Genomic DNA, 24,155 nt, shown 5'->3' with positions numbered 1-24,155 from the left:
GAGAGGATATGGATCTAAAATGAATGATAAGAAAATGTTGTATCTCAGTAAATTAAATCCTTCTATTTTTACCTAGAATATTTATCTAGTCATAGTAAATAGGTACAGATTTATAAACTGAAATTTTCATCATTGGCTAATGTCAGCCACATCTAAGTCAGAAGCATGTTCATTACCAAATTTACCTTTCCCCGTGATGATTTTTTTTTTGTGATAAAATTGTCCCCAGACTAGGATGATGAAGAAACCTTTTGATCTCATTCCAGAACTTGGTGTGTCTGGACAAAACATGCAACTGTTCTCAATCAAAGGTCTCAAATGAGGTGAATAAGTAAGCATTTTCCAGTGCTGAATATTGGTTCGCACAGTACTAGAGAATTAATGTTCAAATGACATATGGTCAAAAATGACTACAATGATTATAGTATAATGATAAAATTAAACTTCTATCAGTAATATCTTTCTAATACATCTTTTCTTTTACAGGACGGGTCTTCAAAAAGAGAACAATTAGGTAATGTATATGTTTGCCCACAGACTTTGCATATTGTGAAGTATTACTCCAGTATTTTGTATTCACTGTTCATGCCAACTTAAACAGATTTAGGTAAGACTGACTATTCATTATGTCATATGTATATGTAATGGCACTGATTCTTGATGTTATGACTTCCATTCATAGAGCAGTAATTATTATTTATAGAATTATCACACACTAAACTAAAGCATTTAAAGCCCAGGACTTCTGCATAGATCACATTTACTTTCTGGAGTAAAATTCTAATAAATAATTTATTACAGTAATGAACAGTAAGCTTTTTCCATAGTTTGCAGACTTAGTCTGCAAAGTACTATATTCAGTCAGCTTGCTACTTGGAAAGTCAGTTGTGTGCTTCTTCATAAAAAGTTTTATAGAACCAGTGGACAAGCAGAAGTCTGAATTAATTTTGTTTTCCAGTATCATTGGAGGCTGTCTGTTGATGATACCACTGATTGGCATACCACTTTATGTGAGAATATATCTGATTGATGACATACTTCATTTGACAGCAGCAGAGAAGACAGGAGAGCTTCATTAGTAGGCAATAAACTGATACTAGAATTTGCCTTGTGGTGACTGTAATAAATGTGAGGCTGTAGGCATACTTGTATATCCTTTTATATCTAAAACAATTCTAAATTTGTTGAGTGCAACTTCCTGCAATAATTGCACTGCCTTTTGAGAAACACATTATATACATAGAAAATATGACAATTAAAATGACCTTTGCACTCATATTTGTTTGTGTCTTTCGGCTTTTCCCAGTTAGGGGTCGCCACAGCGGAACTTCAGTACGCTAATGATTGGCAGTTGATTTTTACGTACCGGCGTGCCAGGCCTGACGCACAACCTTCAATGAAGGTATGCCCATTCACGCATGTCTCCATGCAGAAGATGCTCTAGCTGAGAATCGAACCGGACAGTGTCTTACTGTGAGGCGACAACGCTACCGCAGCACCACCACCGCGGGTTTTGACCTTTGCACTCATATACCTTTGAAAATAAAATACCTTAATCAAACCTATAATATTTTTACTTTCAATTTAACTGTAAAGTAGGATTTAAATCCAAAATATGTATGTGTCGCATACCTTGCAAGTAGCCATTTTAACATTTTCTCCATCTACACATACATTTAGAATGATGGTTACCGTTATTTTAGTATTTTAGAATTAAAGTTTAGGTTGTATTTTTAGTGACCAGTAGAGGGTAGCAGAGTATTAGCAAATAACCTTACACTATTTGTTGTATTTATCAGTATGTAATTTTTTTATATATCCTGGATTTAAATCCCACTTTGTAACTGTAACTTTAAATTGAAAGTAAGAATATTATAGGTTTGATTATGGTATTTTATTATATTTACAAAGGTACATGAGTGCAAAGGTAATTTTAATTGTTATATTTTTTATGTATGTAGTGTGTTTCTCAAAAGGCAAGTGTAATTATTGCAGGAAGTTGCGTTCAACAAATTTAGAATAGTTTAGATATAAAAGGAGGGACTTTTAAGGAACTGGTTGCTTTCTGAGGAAGTCTCAGTACTCAAGGGACGAAAAGCACGGTGAAGCAAGTTAAGTATTTAAGAGTGGTGTTTATGTTTTCGTTATTTTTGCTGGCATTAAATAAAGAACATTGGACTGGTGGTCTGCTTGACTCTTTGTTTATCTCTGCACTTCTGCACCTCTGACAGTGTTGGATTAATTGACTGAATAGTCGGCACAGTGGTGCTCACTTCACTGATTCCTACCTTTTACCTGTTTCATACTTGTATACCTACTTGATAAGATATAGAAGCATAGCTTCCAGTCATGGATGGTATGATGACATAGCTCCACCACAGGCCCCTCCATACACACATACACACACACATTATTAGCTGACAGTAGATTACTTATTTCTCTTCCACTCCTACATTCTAAGGCACTTACTGCTTCTGTCACTGTATGCCATGAAATTATGCACCTGAATAAAAGAGTGTACCTAGCCCTTGTGCTCACTGTTTGTTTTCTGCACTTGCACAGAATTAATCTTGACCATGGTATTTGTGATGGTGGTTATATTCCATCTTTCAGTGCCTAAGAAATGCAGATCATTAAAGTTATGTGTATTGCCATCACCAAGTCGTGAGTCAAAACATACACCAGCGTTGCCTGTCCTGACTTGGGGGTGAGAGCATGATGTAAAACACAGTCATAAAGTGACCGTATTTCAACTCAACCATCTGAAAATACACAGTGGAGAAGTTCCATGTTTACCTTACATCAAAAAAGATAACAGTTTTTCAGAATTCCCAGTGCAGGGAACAACAGGAGATCCCTTATGTGAAAGCAGTCTGGTAATAGAGAACCACAGAAGGCAGGCATTAACCACAGGCATTAACCACATCCTCCTGGAGGTAGGTCTGTCCCTGAAACAGGCCTATGGGTTTTGTATATCACTAGTTTCCTTTGTATATTTGAAGCGTCAGTCTCCTGCCCTTTGTCTGCAATGGTAGATGGAAAGAGGTCCATATGTTGTGCACCCCAACAAATAATATACTTTGTGGTGCTTCCTGTGTACTAGCACTGCTTATCAACTGCATGGCCAGAACTTACTTATTACTGGCTTGCAACCAAGAACTAATTTTTTTATCAAGTGTAACATGGTTGGTGGTAGCACTTAGAAATGGATTCAAGGTACCCAAGTATAATCATACTAAGGAAACTTGAAGCAGAAATAGTTGGTCGTAATAATCAACTTTCATCTGTCATCAAATAATGTTTCCCACAAAAGTAAATAAGATTTAAAGTTGTGTGGGATAAAGAAATTTCGCCTTTCCGTCAAGGTTGTTCAATCTTGGAGTTAGTTTATTTAGGAATATGGGGGTGTGGGGTGCTGGGGTGCAGAGGAGGGGTTTTTTTGAACGCTTATGTTCAAGTCAACAGTATGCATTGTCCATTTAACTGATTAATATGTTCAAGTCAACAATGTGCATTGTCAGCTTAACTGGTCATTTTTTTTTTCACATTGTGATTCTTCCTGTGAGATGTTTGCCTATAGAAACTAAGGAGTCTTCCTCCAAAGTCTCCCCCAAGCCAAGCATAAACATGATGATAGAAGTCAGTGAAGGAATCACTGGAGCCTTCATTGTCAGAGTTTGACAAAACAGGCCCAGGCACTAGATAACATTCAATTTTCCGATGCATTATGGAATCTATCCCCTAGTGAACATTCTGATGCCAGTACCAGACCAACAGCAGGCTTTGCCAGTCCTCATTCTGCTTTGGTAGGCTTATCCCAGTGCTATTGCTCTGCTGCCTGTCATCCAGTACTGTCACACTCAAGCTTGATAGTCCAGAACTGTCAACTGATCATGAGACCATCATTTGTGGAGTTATGGAGAGGGGGGCTTTCTGACCTTCTTGTCCTAAGAAGATAATTCAGTGACCCTTATCTTATTATGAATAAGAATGATAAGGCCTCTTCTCCCCCTGGATGTCCTTTTCTTTCAGAGGTGCTAGAATATGCTGAAGGCTGGGGTGGCAGGTTAAGAGGGACATTTAGTGACCTGAAAAGGGCATTCTTATATTTATTTAGCTATTTACTGTGATAAAAAATAATATTCATGTTACACATTGTATATACTATCAACCAAAGTTACATTAAGAATAATTCCACAAGGATATCATATCAAAATTATAAATGAAGCAACTTCCTTTCTTCACCCCTTCCCAACCTTCTTGTATTCCTCTCTAAATCTGTTTTCTACCACTTTTTCAAAGTTTTTTAGCAACCACCCCCTTAAAGTGGTCTATAGGAACTCCCAAAATATAAAGTGCTTATAAAAATGGAAGTGGTGATAAGAAAAGGAAGGGAACATATAAATATGGAAGATGTACCCAGTGTATTTACATATCAAACAAGGGGAGAATATTTTTACCAAGTAGGAATAAATGGATAGAAAGTACACAGTTTTATAATTGTGATTCCAATGGACCAATTTACCTTGCTCTGTGCGGGGAATGTGAATCCTTCTATGGCGGTAAGGCGGAGAGAAAATTGAGGAGAAGGATTTATGTGCATCATTATGATATCCAAACTAAAAAAAAAGAGTCTAATGCTCTTTACAAACATACATTAATATGTCACAGAGCAGATTATTCTTTCTCTGTACTTAAAAAGATAAATAAGGAAGTTGGGGGGGCTATGAGAGGAAAAGATTGAATATAGGGAGTTATGGTGGCAGTTGATTTTGGAAGCCACCAGCCCACCAGGACTCAATGACTATACCTCCAAAGCCCCCTTACTAAAATTAAGAGCTGCTAAGCTTTGAAAGAAGAAATTGTGCTTTTTCACATTGAATATGTCATTTTACAAAAGAACCACCAGAGGGAGTAAATACATTTTAATGTTTTAACATGCATTCCATTAACTAGTGAATTTTAAGGGTCTATATTACATATCCGAATGGTTAAATGTTCGGATCGTTAAAAAAAAAACAAAAAAAAAAAACTAAAGGGTGTAGGCTGGGGGGCAAGCCCCCCCTTGCACCCCCTACACCCCCACACCCCCTGCTACTTAAATATACCAACTCCAAAATTGCACTACAGTGTAGGGAATGGGAAATTTCCCATTTCCACACTGTAGCGCACTGAAGTGCGACCTCGGAGTTGGTATATTTAAGTAACGGGGGGGTTGGGGGGTGCAGGGGGGCTTGCCCCCCTGCTTAAACGCATTCCTTTTTCTTTTTTTTTTTCTTTAATTTTTATTTCATTACATATTCGAACATTTGAATGTTCGATCGCTAGAGGTCGATCTTTAGCGATTCAAACATTTAAGCATTCAGATATGTAATATAGACCCGAATTTTAATAGAATCAAATATTTTATTTAGTTAAACATGTTAAGCTCTGAAATGTCTTGTTACTTTTTTGTGCTGTCACCATTTTATACTGTCACCTTTTAGATGTTCTTTTTGCTTTTACAATGTTAGTTTATTTTATGTACTTTCAATGTTTTAATGCACAAGGCACTTTGCAAGTCACATTTTGGTCATAATTAATCTGGAAAATTGAGAATTTTTATTGGTTGTGGTTTTTAATTGGTGGAATATTTTGAAGTGTGGATATATATATATATATATATATATATATATATATATATATATATATATATGTGTGTGTGTGTGTGTGTGTGTGTGTGGTTTTAATTGAAGCTGTATGTATCTGATGAAGTCTGACTGAATAAGACGAAAACACTGTGATTTTAAATGCGTTTATGCTTTTTAAATGATATACCAGCTTACTTTTTGAACTGCAAGGCATTACTAAGTTCCTTTTCTGTGGTACCCGACTTTGCTTTGGTTTCTGTACATTACTGCTTATATCACTTGATTTAACTGTTCTATCCAGCACAAATGTGTATTAAGTGGGAGCAATTTTTTTTCAAAAATTTCAATAAATATTCAGTAAGCAACCCCATAACCACTGAGCATCTTCAGCTAGCCTATCCACAAAACATTGGCTGGTTTTCCCCATTTTTGCTCTTTGAATTTAAAAGCCTATACCTTGTAAAATGGTTCAACACTTATTAATGAAAATTTCAGGGGTTGGTACTGGCCTTGTATAAAACTTAATTAGACTGAGCTACACCTCAGACAAAAAAGCAGTTGCATCTTGAATTTTAATGGTAAAAATCATTTTAAATGTCATTTTTATATATTAACATATACAGAGAATGAAAAGACTATGTTTGTACAAAATGGCATACTCCTTTTAGGTGTACAATCATAGCACTGCTATATATTTATGTTTTCATAACTTTTCTTTATTTTACTTTGAAAAGAACTTACAAGTTACACATTTATTTTCAGCCAACTGTTTGTAAAAAATAGCACTCTGTCAATTCACAAAAGTCATTCTGGCTGAATTCCACCCTAACTTCAAATTATAGTAACCCTCTACAATGTCAAGATATTGAACTTTTCAGGACATGACCAGTAGAAAATTACACTTTGATTTTGTTTTGCATAGTGTAACATCTTCTAGGGAAATTTACAGTAGAATCTGAAATGTAGGCATACACCTCAGAGCATGCAAAATTTGTGTATTTTCCTGGAACATAGAAATGACAGAGAAAACATTGTTTTTTCCTATAAAAAGTATTATTTTGCATTTCATTTTATAAGAACATGTGAATGATATGACTCTGACACATAATGAGTGGGTTAGCTTCTGAACTGCAAAATATAGATTTTTTTGTGAAATGAATGGCAAAAGCAAAACAGTCAAATGACTATATAAGACTACTGATGGTAGTTAGTGTGACAAAAGGAGTTACTGCCAGCACAGCTGTCTAGAATTTTGTAAATGGTCATGTGTCTTTTGTGAATATCAACATGATTCATATTATTGTGTTACAGATGTATTAGAACTGTATGTCATATAAGACGGTTTGTACAGACGAGTACTCCCAGCTTAGAGATGTGTCCACAGTGTACCTTACTGGAAGAGAACAGAAATGTACATAAACTATTGTAAATGTGTAAATGTATATATTTTAACAGTGGAAACTGGAACATAGAGGTTAACTTGCAAAGCTTCAGAAAAAGAGTTGAAATTAAATTATTTTATACCTGCGCCATAAAATATGGTTTCAGTGCAGCAAGGAGACAGGATGTCTAAAACTAGGGAGCCTTCTGCATTGTCTTATAAGTGTTTTATTGATGTTCTTCATGTTTCACTATTGCAGTCATCACATTTGGGTTATCTGCCTGCAAGTAGCCCTCAGCCGGCCTGAATACCAGAGTTTTCGGATTTCTGCATCAGATGCTGTCACTTCTTCCTTGACGTCAGGTTGTCAGGGGTATAAAACATGCAGCCGATGCCATTACATCAGTCTTTCTTGCCGTGTAGTGCCTGAAGCAGAAGCAGTTCGCAAGTGTCGGTCGGCCGTCTCGTTTCAGACCCGAAATCCTCAAAAAAGATAAGTACCCCGCTGGAGATCCTTTTTTCTTGCTCTAACCGATGTCAGTAAAAGTTAAAAATTGTCTTGCCTGTGGAAAGCAAATACCTCATAGAGATTTTCATTCTTACTGCATCCCCTGTTTAGGCCCAGACCACGACGTCCCTCGCTGTCGGTTTTGTGCCTTGTTCAATGCCCGAACTATTCATAGCCGGGCTATTTTTGTAGCCAAATACTTTCATACTCAATCTCCGCACTCCGAAATGGCTTTTTTAAGCCATCTGACTACCAGTCTTCCAAAAAAATGTAAGGATAAAGACAGAGACAGACCGCATAGGTCCAAAACTGATGACGATGCTTCCATTAAGCTAGTCGCCAGTCCACCAGTACTCAGTGAGGCGCTTTTGCAGCCCCTGATACCTGCTACTACAGATTCGCAGGCCTCTACTGAGACCCATTCAGAGTCGGGTATGCCACAAGATGCTTCGACTATGGAACCTGCCGATGTCTCTACCTCGGATGGATCCAGAGCCGCTGTGCAGGCACTGGCTTATGAGGGTGTATTCAGGCCTACAGACATTCTTATTAAACTGACACCATCATTTCCATCCAGAAGTATTGAATTCCTCAGGCCAAAAACTCACACTACGCCTAGAAAACTGACAACCAAATCACAGACTGAGGCCCATATGCCTCAAAAACAAATGCTTAGAATGGCTGAAGACCTTATTACCTTAATTAGGGGAAGCCAGCCTTCCCCCTATAAGAGACTTAGAAATGATTTTCTTTCTGATTCTTCTGATCAGGAATCTAATATCTCTGCTCCTTCTGATTACCAGGATTTGCCCTTTTCTACTTATGAGGTGTATGATGCAGAGGATTCCATTCCCTCTGCTTCCCCTCCAGAAGATTTTTCTTTTGGTGAAACCTTGCATACCCTTAGGGAGCATTTCCGCTGGGAAAGCCAGAGCTATTCTGAGTCCAAAAAGAGACTTAGGGAATTCTTACTTTTGCCTCAACACAGGCCTTTAGCTATCCCTCCTGTTTAGGACATTGTAGATGATGCTTTCTTGGAATCTAGCCTTACCCCAAACACTTTACCTCCAGCTCCCAGAAAACCTGACAGGTACTACAGAGTACCTGACTCTCACAAGTTCCTCTTCAAGAATCCTACTGCAGACCCATAGACCATTCCACAAGTACCAAAAGGCATTAAGACTACTGCTGCCAAAATCCCTACCCCTTCTGATAGAGATTCTAGAGCCTTAGACAGATGGGGTAAGAAGGTATACACTTCTGCTACTTTGGCCATTAAGGCTTTAAATTGCCAGTTTCATATGTTAAAGTATCAGCAGCATAGTATGGGACTAATTAAACAGAAAATGATGCTGACTCCTGACTGTGCTGAACACAAAGACTTACAAGATTTAATGCATTCTGCAGAACAAGTTGGTAAACATACTTTGCAATGTGGTTTTGATGCTTTAGAAGCATCTTGCTGGGCTGCTGTCACTAGGTCTGTACTTAGAAGGCAAGCTTGGCTTAAGGAACAAAACATGCCAGATCATGTTAAAGCCAAATTACTGGATGCTCCCTTAAACCAAGACCACCTTTTGGGCAACAAAGCAGAAGTCATCCTCAAAAGGATGGAAGAAAAAGCAAAATCTATGCAAATTGTTAAAGATTTCCTACAAGTACAGCCTCCCATATTTAGCAGGCATTGGCCTTCAAAGAACTGGTCCTTTCCAGTCCCTTCCAGGCCTTCTCAGTCCAAACCCAGGAACAGCAGACAACCAAGACTACAGTCTCAGGCTATGCACAGATCTAAGCAATGGGGGGCTCCTACTTCCAAAGCAGGGAGAAGTAAGCCACCCTCTGCGGAAAAATGGCACAATGACTTAACCTTAACCCTTCCAAGCCCTGCTCAACTACCTGCTCCCTTAGGAGGAAAGCTCGCCCTGCATGCAAAAAACTGGGAACTCATTACCCAGGACAAATGGGTTTTGAACATAGTTTCCCAAGGATACCGATTCCACTTCCACACACTACCAACCCCAAATGGTTGGCCAGACCTCCACCCAAATCAATGGGCGGAGGCCCAACAGCAGGTTCTCTCTCTTCCCAGTATCAGGGCTATTCAACCTGTCCCAGCAGAACAAAGGGGACAAGGTTTTTATTCAAGACTTTTTCTGGTACCCAGAAAAGACAACTACTAGCGTCCTATCCTGGACCTCTCTATTCTCAACACCTTTCTGGTGGTTCCAAAATTCAAAATGCTAACTCTTCAACAGCTTCTTCCTATGCTAGCCAAGGATGCCTGGCTGGTAATCCTAGACTTAAAGGAAGCTTACCTGCATATTCCAATAAGAGGATCCTGCAGACAATACCTACGTTTCAGGGTGGGCTACATGCACATGAGTTCTCTGCACTTCCCTTTGGCTTATCTACTGCATCTAGGGTGTTAACAAAGTGTCTAGCTCCAGCCATTGCATTTTGTAGGCAGAGAAATATTCAAATTTACCCATACTTGGACGATTGTCTGATTCAGGCAGAAAGCCAGTACTTGCTATTACAACACCTGGCATTCATAAAGAAACTTCTAAGCTCACTGGGGTACACCATCAACGAAAATAAATCTCACCTAGTACCCTGCCAGCAGATAGTATTCCTAGGAGCAAGCTTGAACACAGCTTCCCTGATGGCATTCCTCACTCTGGAGAAACAAATTTATTTGACAACCTACTTCAAACTATTGGCCACAAAAACCCAGCTATCTGCAAGAAAAATACTGCAATCTCTGGGGTTCATGGCCTCTTGCATTCTGCTAATTTCATATGCAAGACTGCATATGAGGAAACTCCAATAGTATCTAAAAAGCCTATGGTGTCAACATTCTCAGGACATGGAAACAATGATTCCTATCATTCCTTGTCTAAGGACAGGGTTCCTTTGGTGGGCAGAGGCCTGCTAGCACAACAAGGGACTCCCTTTCAATCTACCCCTGCCGCCCAAACCCTAACAAGAGACGCATCAGACTACGCATGGGGGGCTCACATGGCAGGGCAGTGCATTCAGGGCAAATGGAACCTGAGACAGATGCACCTGCATATCAATCAAAAATAAATGTTAGCTGTACAGAATGCTCTGACAGCCTTCAAAGACCATACTCTTCCAGGACAACTATTGGTAAAGACAGACAAAGTACAGTTTTGTACCTACCATAAATGTAGATGTTCGAGTGCTCATACAGCTGCAGTCATAACAGATGGGTTATCCTGCCGTCAGGCGGGTCCTCGGTTGGCCGAATTCCAAAGTCTAGGTCCGGTGTCGGATGTCGTCGCTTCTTCCCTGACGTCAGTGCGGCAGGGGTATAAAAGAGCCAGCTGACGCCATCTTCTTCAGTTTTTCTTGCCCCAGATGTCAGGTGCCCCCAGAAGGAAGGCAAAACATAAACTTATGTAATCATGCAATATAGAATAATCAAAAAACAGTAGTTGCAAGCAAATACACCATAAAAGAATACCCCAAATAGGTTGTATGAGAAGGTGTTTGTCATAAGGCCTGTCCTAAGAGGGGATGGAGGGGGGGAAACCTGGACTACAGCTGTATGAGCACTCGAACATCTACATTTATGGTAGGTACAAAACTGTACTATGTTCATCGTGCATACAGCTGCAGTCATAACAGATGGGAAGAATCCCAAAGCTAAGTAGGGGTGGCAGGCACTAAGTGGAACCAGGAGGAGCAAGGATGCCCTGCAAGACAGCTGTGGCAAATCCCTCTCTAGATTTAGAGTAAAGTGGAAGGTGATAGTGTTTGGAGAAAGTGTGCACTGAACTCCAAGTGGCTGCTTCCAAAATGTCCTTGGTAGGAACCCCCCTGAGGAAAGCTGCAGAGGTAGCTGTGGCCCTTGTGGAGTGGGATCTGATGCTTGAAGGCACAGCTTTTCCATGAAATGAGTAACAAAAGCGTATGCAGTGGGCTATCCATTTTGAGATTGTCTGTTTGGAGATAGCCTTTCCTTGTGCACCTGTAGCATAGGACACAAAGAGTTGCTCGGATTTCCTGAATGGCTTTGTCCTGTCCAAATAATAACGAAGTTGTCTGTGAATGTCCAAGGAATGCAGTAGTTTTTTACCTTTGTTTTTTGGGTTAGGGTAAAAGGTAGGTAAGTGGATAGTCTGATTCAAGGCTACACTGGATACTACCTTTGGCATAAAGGTAGGGTTGGTTCGTAAGGAAACTCTGTCCTGATGGAAAATGATGAAAGGTTGCACAGCCATGAGGGCCTGTAGTTCCGAAACCCTGCGTGCTGAGGTGATAGCCAGAAGGAAGGCTGTTTTCCATGACAAGTATTGTAGTTCTGTTGAAGCAGCTGGCTCAAATGGAGGAAGGGTCAGCTTTTCCAATATGAAGTTGAGGTCCCAAGCAGGGACTGGTGGTTTCCTTGGGGGTTTTATATTCTTTGCCCCTCTGAGTAACGGTCTTAAGAGAGGATGAGAGAATAAAGGAGGATCTGTGTTGTATTGTGCAGAAATGGCTGAAGCGTGGATTTTGATGGAGGAGAAGGAAAGTCCACTGTTTAACATCTCAGCTAGGTACTGTAAAATTTGAGGTAAATTTATTACCCAAGGATTCTGGCCCTTTTTCTGATTCCAGGCACAAAATCGTTTCCATTTGGCGGAGTAGGCTTTTCTAGTAGAAGGTCTTCTGGCCTCCAAGCTGACATCCTGCACCTCCTTGGAGAGGAGGGTCTGTTGGGAAATCAAGGGATTCTCCATGCAGCTAGATTTAGGGTTTTGAGCTGGCTGTGAAGAGTTTTGAAGTTGCGCTGGGACAACAGAAGAGGCACTAGAGGTAGGATCCATGGTGGGGAATGTGTCAGGCTCTTCAGGAGCGGATACCAGTGTTGTCTTGGCCAATCTGGAGCAATGAGAATCATTTTCGGCCTCTCTGCTCTGGCTTTTAATAGAACTTTGGGCAGCAGAGTAACAGACGGAAAGGCATAGACTGTCAACATTGTCCAGTTGAAAGAAAGTGCGTCCACTTTCCAGGCCTGTGGATGATAGGTCCTTGAACAAAATTTTTTCAGTTGGTAATTTCTGCGGGTAGCAAAGAGATCTATATCTGGCTGTCCCCATGCCTGAGTTATCTTTGCGAAAACTTGAGGATGCAACTTCCATTCGTGTGGATCTGTCATATTTCTGCTTAGGCTGTCTGCCAGTGTGTTTTCCTTCCCTGGCAGGAATTGTGCCTGAAGTTGGATTTGCAATTCCAGAGCTGTGTTCCATAGGGTCATGGCTAGTCTGCACAGGGGGTATGAATGAGTTCCCCCCTGTTTGTTTATGTACCACATCACTGTGGTGTTGTCTGTCCTTATCAATAGCTGGCCTGGATGCAGTAGGTCTTTGAAGGCCATAATAGCATTTTGCACTGCTAGCATTTCCTTTTGGTTGATGTGTAGGTGCTTCTCTGTTTGGGACCATTTTCCCTGAATGCACTGATCTGTCATGTGTGCCCCCCAGGCGTAGTCCGAGGCGTATGTTGTGATGATTTGAGTTGCTTGAGGTACGCAGAAAGGGAGACCTATGTTTCTTTGGCATGCTTGAGCCCACCACAGAAATTCCTTTTGAAGACATGGAATGAGTGGTATAATTGTTTCCAAACTGTGGCTGTGTTGAGACCATAAGTTTTTTAGGTACTATTGAAGTTTCCTCATATGCAGCTTTGCACATGGGATCAGAAGGATGCAAGATGCCATGAATCCCAGAGCCTGCAGGACTTTCCTTGCAGTCAGCCTGGTGAAGGTTGCCATTTTTCTGAAGTATTGAGATAGTTGCCCTTGTTTGTCTGGCGTGAGGTAGGCCATCTGGGTGGTTGTATTCAAGCTGGCACCCAGGAAAATTATTTTTTGAGAGGGTATTAGTTTTGATTTATTTTTGTTGACTGTGTATCTCAGAAAGTTCAACAGTTTTATTACAAACGCCAGGTGTTTCAGAAGTATGTCCTTGCTGTCCACTTGGATCAGGCAGTCGTCCAGATATGGGTATATTTGTATTCCTTGAAGTCTGCAGAAGGCAATTACTGATGCCAGGCATTTCGTAAACACTCTGGGCGCAGTAGATAAGCCAAAGGGCAATGCAGATAATTGATAATGGGTTGAACCTGCAAGAAATCTGAGGTATCTTCTGCAATCTTGTCTGATAGGGACATGCAGGTATGCCTCCTTGAGGTCCAATGTTACCAGCCAAGACTCCTTGCCCAGCATGGGAAGAAGCTGCTGTAATGTGAGCATCTTGAATTTTGGTACCTGTAAATATGTGTTTAGGATGGATAGGTTTAAAATAGGTCTCCAATCTTTGTCTTTCCTTGGTACCAGGAATAGTCTGGAATAAAACCCTTGACCTTGTTCTTTTGCAGGTACCTCTTGAATAGCTTTCATGTCCATGAGAGCTGAAATTTGTTTTTGTGCCTCTGCCCTTTGATTTTGTGGCAGGTTTGGCATGCCTCTCATTTTTGGAAGGGTGTGAAAGTGGAATCTGTAGCTTCTGTCTATAATGTCCAGAATCCATTTGTCTTTTGTGACAATATGCCAATTTTTTGAGAATAATGCCAGTTTTCCACCCAAAGGTGCTGCCATTAAAGCTTTGCTTGGCAGGTAAAGGTGGAAGTCATTGTGTCTGCTTTCTGAATGACTGTGATCTATCTTCTCCACCTCTTGGGGTTGGTGCTTGCCATTGTCTGGCTCTGAATGATGCTTGAGGTTGCCCTCTACCCCTCGGGCGTCTGTATCTGCCTCTTTGAGGTCTGTCCGTGGCTGGAAATGACCAATTTTTTTGAAGGCCAGTTTCTGCTGAAACGTGGAGGTTGTACCTGCAGGAAATCTTTCACTGTTTGCATTGATCTCGCTTTTTCCTCCATTTTCTTTAGTACCTCCTCAGCTTTAACACCAAACAATACATCTTTTTGAAGAGGTGCATCTAGTAATTTAGCTTTGACATGATCTGGTAGGGCTTGCTCTTTGAGCCAAGCATGTCTACTTATGACAGACCCTGTAACAGCAGCTCTACATGAGGCCTCTAAAGCAAGGTATGTTTAGCCACTTGCTCTGCACCATGCAACAAATCATGCAACTCTTTTAAATCTGGTTGTTCTGGTTGTGTCATTTTGCTTTTCAACTGAGATAACAAAAACTGTTGATACTTTAACATATGAAACTGACAGTTTAATGCCCTCATGGTTAAAGTTGCCGAGGTATAAACCTTTTTCCCCCACCTTTCTAAAGCTCTGGAATCTGTCTCTGAAGGTAATGGGTTTTTAGCAGTAGAGGCCTTAATTCCCTTGGGACCCTGTGAAATAGTTTCTGGGTCAGCAGTATGGCTTTTGTATAGGAACTGGTGTGAATCAGGAACCCGGTAATACCTGTCTGGTTTAACAGGAGCTGGAGGTAAAGAATCTGGGTTGAGGCTGGCTTCTGTGTACACATCATCTAATATATCTAAAACAGGAGAGATAGCCAGGAGCCTATGCTGGGGGAGCAAGAGAAAATCCCTGAACCTTTTCTTGGAATCTGAGTAATCTTGGCCTTCCCAGTGAAAGTGTTCCCTCAAAGTATGCAGGGTTTCCCCAAAAGAGTAGTCCTCAGGGGGGGAGACTGAGGGAATAGACTCCTCTGCATCAGAGTCTTCAAAAGGAGAATAGGTATAGTCCTGGTCCTCAGAATGTTCAGAGGTAATAGAAGCTTGATCTGAGGAAGGGTAGTCTTCCTCTAATCTGGGCCTTTTGTCCGAGGGGGGTTGAGAACCCCTGATAAGAGTAATGAAATCCTCAGCCATTTTGAGCCTCTGTTTTTTAGGCATAGGGCCTTGAGAGGGGGTCTGAGGTCCCTGTTTTTTAGTTTTCATGGCTGCTTTAGATTTTGTGAAAGCTTTAATAGAGAAGGAGGAAGGCCTGAAGACACCTTGAGGAATGGCAGGCCTGTCTAAACTCTGAGTTTCCCTGCCAAGAGTGGCGTCGGTATCTGTAGTTGGAATGGGGACCGAGGAGCCTGCGACCTCGGGTACTGAAGACACCGGTAATGAAGTGTCATCGGTACTCAGGGGCTGCGTAGGCGCCTTGCTGAGAACCGGAGAACCGGTAGTCGGCCTTAGCGTGATGTCAGTAGAAGTCGTGTGCCTCGTATGTCGGTCCTTATCTTTGCTTCTTTTACTCAAAACTGGAATCGGAGTATCCGACGACATAATATAATTAAATTTTTTACCAAAATAGTGAAGGCCGAACTCCGCCCGATGCTTAATAGTGCGTTTGTTGAATCTAGCACAAAAACGGCAGGCCGAGACGTCGTGGTCTGGGCCTAAGCAAGGAATACAGAAAGAGTGGAAATCCTTATGCTGTATTTGCTTCCCACATGAAATGCAATTATTAACTTTGTCTGACATCGGTCTGAGGCAAGAAAAGTTTCAACGGGTACTTAGCTTTCAAGAAGACTTCGGCTGAAATATTTTCGTAAATCTCAGGAGCTGGCCGACCGGCACTTGCGAACTGCTTCTGCTTCGGGCACCGCGCGGCAAGAAAGACTGAAGAAGATGGCGTCGGCTGGCTCTTTCATACCCCTGCCGCACTGACGTCAGGGAAGAAGCGACGACAACCGATGCCGGACCTAGACTTTGGAATTCAGCCGACCGAGGACCCGCCTGATGGCAGGATAACCCATCTGTTATGACTGCAACTGTATGCACGATGAACATCACCACAGTAATGTGGTACATAAACAAGCAGGGGGGAACCCACTCCTATCCTCTCTGCAGACTAGCCATGGCTCTTTGAAACACAGGCTTGACCTACCAAGTACATTTTGTATTTTGTCTTTGACCTGACAGCATCAGTTGGAAGACCCACACACCACATCTGTCTTGCTTTGATCTGTAAGTTAACTATGGTACAGTAATTTCTCTTAGATACAGACAGGAATATAGTGAAGTATAGCTAGATGTTTTCTTTATTTATTTGAGACTGTTCTTCAATGTTGTTTTAAGTATTTCCTGTGATTTTGAACTCTGATGTAACTGTGATTATTTACTGAGTATTTTCTTGTTCTTTTATTATTTATTATTAAATATATTTAAACCTTTCATTGTGGCTGATATTTGTGAGACATATTTAAGCTCTGAGAGTGTTTGCATATTTATTTGGTGATACTGTGTGGGCCACTCCTAATAGCCTTGCTCTTGGTCAAACTACCATTTAGATTTATAGTAACATTACACAGTAAGATTGGACACCCTTTGTTAAGGGCTGATAAAGAGTTGTCTGGTGGCATTAATAACTACCTTATAGTCTGGGCAAAAAGGGGCATAGCTAATGAACCTGTGCCAGCCTTTCCCAGGGGTGTGTGTGTGTGTGTGTGTTTATGTGTAAATTAAATTTCAAAGAGTGTGTGTGTCAACTACTTAAGCAGGGACACGAAGCACTGGTTGGACAGAGAGGGTGCTGGAGGTCTTGGCTTGGCCGCTTAGCTGAGATCTCAACTCTATAGCTGTGCCAGTGGGCAGTCTTATTGGGGATCTGGAGAATGAGGGAGACACCAGCCCCTGACTGACTGTGATCTCTGTATGCTCTTAAGGGAAATTGCACTTTACAGTGTGTGTGTACTTCTCATCCTCCTAGTGTGTACATCCCCCACTGTTGCCAGTGGTAAGGATTGAGGCTACTTGATTACTGTGCTAGTGGTAGGGCATCACAGTTAGCAGTAAAGAACCATTTCTCTATAACCATAAGAAGTATTATACCAAATTTTGCCAAATAATGTCTCATGACCTTCAGATACAAAATGTACTTAGTGGTTTTAGCTTTGAAGGTACATATGCAACTCTGTCACTGTGCAATGCAATTATGCTTGTCATATTTTTAAACACCTTTATTGAATTATCACTTGTGACATAGGCAAATTTACATTTATGTAAAAGCAATCAAACTGTATTAACAAGTTCACGTTTACAAATATTATACTTCACATATATTGTTATATATCATATAACCTAAGCAACATTACTTAAGCTATTCAATTTCTGCCCTTTTTTAAACACGAAACATCTTTATTAAAGCATCAATTATGACATAGTGTGAAGATGTGAGGTATTGCCAGCTATGCCAGAAGTGGAACAGTGGATGTGTAACATATGCCAGCACAGCTAGCTGTTATTTTGTAAAGAATTACAGGTCATTTTTATATTAAACTGATTTGTACAGATGCTTGTGTTGAAACATGTATTTGTAAAGCTGTGCTGTGCTAGACAGAGAAAGAAATATACATGTATTATTGTAACTGTTTAAATGCATATGTTTTAACAGAGGATATTGGAAGAGAAGAGGTTAATCTCAATCCACTTAACTATGAAAATAGTTTGAAATTAAATTATCTGGCTTAGGCCATAAAGATTGTATCTTACAGTTCTCAATGCAGCCAGGGACAAATAGTATGTACTATGAAGCTTTCTGTATTGTCTTTGGGGTGAACTAATTGCTACTCTGGATGGGTGGAGGTTTGAAATTGTTTTATGATTTCCAGAAGCTGATACAGATCTGAGCAAAACTCTATGCATGTGTATTATTGACACATATGTGCTAAATCCTGGCAGTTTCCAGCAATGGGGATAGCATGGGAACCAGAAGTCAGATAACCACATGTATGTGATGTCATTCTGTAAGCTAGGACAAAAATGATGTTTAATACTAGATGAGACTGAAGTCTCATGGCAGTCTGTTTTTGGAATCTGACAGAGAAGTACCCCCCCACCCCCACCCCGTGGCTGGTCCTTTAGAGAACATTTTAAACTTCGAGAGGACTTACATCTATTTGGTGACACTGTGGCCACTCCCAGAAGCCTTACTGCACTGGCCAAATACATTTGTATTAATATTAAATTTACTTAGTATAATTGGGTACCCCTGTAAAAGCCTTAGAGTAGCTGGTTTTGGAGTGTCTAGTGCCAGTGTCCCTACTTTGTAATCTGGGCAGAAGAGGGCATAGCTAGTAAATCTTTGCAAGCCTTTCCCAGGTGTGTGTGTGTGTGTGTGTGTGTGTGTGTGTGTGTGTGTGTGTGTGTGTGTGTGTGTGTGTGTGTCTGTGAAAATCAAATCTCAGAGTGTTTGGAGCAGGGACACAAAACACTAGTTTCACACAGAGAGAGTGGTGGAGGACTTGGCTTGGACATTTGGCTGAGTACTCAGTTTTATAGCTGTGCCAGTGGGAAGTCATATTGGGGACCTGAAATGAACCCCTGGATGGAGTGTGTTTCCTGTGTGCTCTTAAGGGATACTGTGCTTGATGCAGAGAGCTGCAACTAGAAAAACTGGGTGTATCCATTTTTCTTCCAAGTGAACGTCCCTTTCCAGTGTCACTGGTGAGGATTCAGGCTCCTTGATTACTGGCCCAGAGTTGGGACGTCACACATAGGCAGGTGTACATTTATGTAAATGAAAACTCTGTACCCATGAGCTACCACATAGGTGGTAGTCTACTTAACACCGAAAGTGTGATAAGAGACCTTGGGACACAGGTGGACAGTAGTCTCGCCTTTGATAGTGACATCGCCACAGTAGTCAGGAAATCTTTCTACATGGCACAACTCATCACAAAAGGATTCTCATCCAGGAAAAAAGAGGTCATTGTTCTCCTCTACTCGTCACTTATTAGACCCATTATAGAGTACAATGCCCCTTTTGGTATGCACCTCACAATACATCTATAACAACTGGAAAGGCCACAGAAATACCTCACAAAGAGGATTACTGGCCTCAAACAGATGCCCTATGCAGGCCGTTTCAAAAAACTCCAGCTTTACTCCGTCGCATATTGCCTACTCAGAGGCAATCTCTGCTTAACATACAAAACTATCTCAAACCCAGAGCTGTTGGACATGCTTCGCTTAAAGAAATCCCAATCCCTCCAAGCTACATGCTCTAGGGACCTAAACCTTGTCACCACAATAAACAGAACATGTTGGAAGGACAGATTCCTGTCCCAGAGACTTTCCATACTGTGGAACAAACTACCTATCTATATCAAACAAAGCTTCTCATTAGCACTCTTCAAGAAAAATCTTGATGACTGGATGGGAAATAGGAAATTCACCCTGGAGATCACCTCTGGCTCTGCTTGACAGGGGCACAGGAAAATAATTTTCTTGGGTGGCAAAAGCCAGGGTACCTTTTTGGCTAGACTTGTATAGGCCCTAGTGCTGATAGCCTAGTAACTACCTATGAACCTATGAAGAAAAGGGTAAGTTGATACAGGGAATCTCTTAAGATTTTTGCAGACCGCTTTTTCCAAATTTTTAAGGGATTTTCTAACCCCTTATCCAATTATGGCAAAAACACCCCAAAAAACAAAATAAACAGTCTCAACAGAATGTCGATAAACAGATGTCTAAGAAGAAATGATAGGGGGGTTTCAAAATAATTCAGACCCCCCCCCATACAAAGTACAGTTCAACAAGTTAGAATGACTTTTCAAGGGACCTTGCCCCCCTTCCACACTGGAAGTCCCTTTTCCCTTTCAGATTGTCTGAATCTCCCTCTTTTCTCTTTGGCAACACATAACAAATGGGTTCTGAAGAACATTAATCAGAGTTACATACGGCAGTGGTCAGAAATCCCTCCTTTTCAGGGGTTAATTCCTCATCCACCATACCAGATTCTTATTTTCCCATCTTTCAACACATGCTGTCCCAGGGAGTGATAGAACCATGTTCCTGGTTCCCAAGTTAGGAAAGCTTTTTATTCAAGGATGTGTTTAATGACAAAGAAAGAAGATGCTTGGAGAACAGTTCTGGATGTTTCTTTCCTAAACCTGTTTCCAAGTTCAAAATATAAGACGCTGCAACCTGTTACCTCTTCTTCCTCATTCAACTTTCCTAATAATACTACTAGATTTAAAAGATTCTTATCACATCATTATTCATCCAGACATAAGGTTTTATATGTCTGGATCATGCTATTAGTTCTCTGCCTTACCCTTTGGACTATCCTCTGTACCAAGAGTGTTCACAAAGTGTCTAGCTTGAGTTATAGCTTATTGCAGGCTACAGGTTATCTGCGTTTTTCTATAATTAGTTGACTTGCTTATCTTTGCAGTCTTTTTCAAAGTGTCAGAAATCTCTCACTTGTGATTCCAAGAGAACATTCAAAAGTCTTTTTTGACTCCTAGCTTTAAAATAACTTTCCAGAAGAGGAAGGTAATAAAACATCAGCAAAAAAAAAAAAAAAAAGAAAGAAAATGGAAGTTTTTTCCCCATGGGGAACTTATCTATCCAGCTAAGGAAAATCAAAGCCAACTGTCTATCCTCAGAAGCCTCAGAGGAACATACTGTTCGGGGACAGTTGAAGGACTTTGTGCCCAAACTCCACATGCATCCCTAATAAGGTTTCTGTTTTCCACTGTGCTGTTATTTATCAAAGTAGATATTTCTGAAGGGGAAAAAAAACAAGGATAATAAATTGTTTAGAAATACTTCTAAAATAGATGACTAAAAGGTACAGATTTAGGATATTTTAACAGTGTGTCCCAGGAAAAATGAACATATAAATATGGAACAGGTTACTGCTTCTTATGAACACAGCACTATATAGGACAACCTGTTTGTGTCTCTAGTGCACTCTCATTTAGCTTTCTGTGATGGACAGCTAATACATAGCGGATATTACTGCACTTGGTCTTTTTGTGTCAATTTCAGAAAGAATGAATTTTTGACATCAATTGCTATTATGAACACTTTGAAAATGTAACTGCAATGGTTAAACATTCTAAATATTAAGAATGGCTGAATGCATTTATAAATGCATTTGTAGCCCATGAGACAGTCTAATATTGGATTTTTTTTAATTCTCATAAATCTGTTTTGAAATAGCATATTTAAGTGTCTTACCTGGAAAGTGCCACTTATCTAAAGGAAGAAGGTGGAGACATGGACTATAGATAATATTGCAATATTCAGAACTTCATTATCTGGAAAAAGAAACCTTACTTTACTGTTCATGTACTGCATTCCCAGGGGTTATAATCCGTATGAGCAGTTAGTGTATCACACCATCTAAAACCTTATGAAGATTAGAGTGTGAACAGCATTGTAATATCCAACTTACAACATTTTTTATGTATAAATACCACATTGGATCTGCTGTGAAAACAAGCAGTAAGACTAATTTGATCTACCCTGTCACCATAAATAAAGTAATTTTATGTTTGCTGTCCACATACCAACTCACAGTTGTCTATTGTGAATGATTTGCATCATACCTCTCAACCATACCTCTCAACTGTCCAGATTTTTGCAGAACATCCAGATGTTTTGCTAACATTTTTGGTTTGTTCATAAAATTTGTGGTTTTCTGGCAAATCACTGTGATCATCTTAGGACTAAAGTCACTAAATAATGGCATAAATGTGAGTTTCAGACTTCAAATCCTTCAGAAAATGTACGTAAAAGCCAGTGGCGGCTGGTGACTTCAAATCAAAGGGGGGCTGCAGGAGACAGCTGAATGTGTGGGGCCAATGGGAAGGAGTGTGGCCAACTAGAAAGCAGTGACGCCATGCTCAAAACCACAAAAACTGGGACTTTAATTATATACGCTGCCCTGGGAGCCAAACTGTCATTATGAGAGTGCAATCAAGACAAAATGAAGTGGAGAAGAAAAAAAATATTTCAATGCATTGGCTACATGACAGCTTACTTAATATCTAGATGGAAACAGAAAGGCTGTGAGGCATAAAAAAATAAATTACTTTTTAAATACATTATGGAATGCCAGTCGAAATCAAGTATAAAAAAACAAGCAGTACTCAACTCAAATCACTTCTCTTGCACTGCAGTTCTAATTATAATTTATATTTAGCTTTATAAAAGTACCAAGTAACATGCTGAAAGTAGCAATCTCTGTGATACCAATTACCCCCACTTGTAAAAATGTTTCTTATCCAAAAAAAGACCTGCTGCCTGACAGCAACTAATTACTTGTTTCTTGGGTAAAACATGATCAAAGTAAAAAATGAACAGCAAACAACAAACAAGCTCAACGTAAATTGCTTAGATTACTGCACAGGTTATGGACCACACATGATAGATTGGCATTCTGTTTAGTTTAGGGGTAAAGCCTGCAAAGATGACTGCAAGTCTCTAACAAATGTAATGAGCTTCTGAAAATACTGTATTCCTGTCCTTTATTACAAATACTGTCATATGCATTTTAATAGCTAAGACTTACCCGTTATCTAGTTATGTAAATATTCTCTGCATGGTGACAACAAAAAGGCTTTCAATGCTGATAATTCTTTAACAGTATGCTTATTAAAGCTTACTTGCATTTTACAATCTCAGACAAGCTTATCTGATGGTCATTAAAGCATTGCTACTTAAACACAGAACAACAGGCACTGCAACAACATACATTTCTGAATATTAAGAAGCATAAATCAACAGTGTAAAAATATGAAAGAAAACCAGAACATTCTGCAAAATCAAGGACAGATAAAAAGCCACTTTAGTACTTGTTTCTACCTTGGATGGGGGAATACTTTGCACACTTACACTGCATAACTGCTGCTTCCCTTTCTTGGACAGATCCAGAGTCACTACATGGGGGAATGGGGTACAAGTATGTCACAATCTGAAATGTCTCTGGCAGACGGTGATGGCCCTGACACATTTGTCGTAACTCTCAACCTCAGAGCCAGAAGTCTGGAAAAAGCCATAAATAGAAGTAGGACAAAGCCCCAAAAATAAGGACAATTTTTAAGTATTGCTCTTATAAACTTAGAAAGATGATAAAATAGTAGGTCTTGCATTAGTATGAATTGTCTGAAGGGTATGAAATCTGAAACTCAAATGTTTGTCATTATTTTCTAACTTCAGTTTTTAATGATTTGGCACTAATTTGCCAGAAAACCACAATTTTATGAAAAATGGACTAAAAATTTGATACAAAAATATGAAATAGCCACACAATACAGCTGGGAACCAGTCAAAGAAGGGACACTTTTTTAATATTAGCACTGTTAAGCTGAGCAGCTGACAAAATAAGAGACTCTACATGCATTTCTAAAATAAAAGTAATCTGTAAATTTGATAATTACAAATATTTATTACTTGTAAACCCTCCATGTTTCTTCCAAAATTGGCATTTTGTGGAGGGATTATTAGGGGGAGAGCAACATTTTGAGCCACAATCGGGGACAGTTGAGAGGTTTGGATACACCTAATACTATAAAGCAATTTATTTGCATACCTCTCAACTTCTTAACCCAGGAAATCTGGACAAGGCCAAATATATTCGGGGAACAAACAAACAGTACTAAGAATTGCTCTTGTGTAAACTTAAACAGTTGGTAGAGTAACAGGTCTTGATTTAGCATGCATTTTTCTGAAGGGTATGAAATCTGAAACTCAATGTCTGTCATTATTAAGTGGTTTTATTCCTAAATGATTTTCCAGAAAACCACAAATTTTATGAGGAACAAACCAAAAATAAGAAGCAAAAATCTATTCATTCTGCAAAAATCTGGACAGTTGAGAGGTATAGTTCAGCTGGGAGAATTGTGCAGCAGAAATCCTGCACAACAAACTTAGCTCCCTTAATGTGGACAGTAAGTACCCCCCCCCAAAAAAAAAACGAAGAT

General features: G+C 40.0%; 1 protein-coding gene across 1 annotated transcript in view; it reads left to right on the top strand.

The window, feature by feature from the left end:
- The window catches only part of TMEM71 (transmembrane protein 71), a 449,505-nt gene that overhangs the window by 364,733 nt on the left and 60,617 nt on the right, over positions 1-24,155 (top strand). The window contains exon 9 of the mRNA XM_044067053.1: positions 487-514. Within this exon, the coding sequence (XP_043922988.1) occupies positions 487-514 (28 nt within the window). The remainder of the gene's footprint in view (positions 1-486; positions 515-24,155) is intronic.

The sequence above is a fragment of the Protopterus annectens genome, chromosome 3.part1, assembly GCF_019279795.1.
Source record: "Protopterus annectens isolate FY-2018-M chromosome 3.part1, PAN1.0, whole genome shotgun sequence".
Lineage (NCBI taxonomy): Eukaryota > Metazoa > Chordata > Ceratodontiformes > Protopteridae > Protopterus > Protopterus annectens.
The sequence above is the reverse complement of the archived record's forward strand: the minus strand, read 5'-3'. Positions and strand labels throughout refer to the sequence as shown.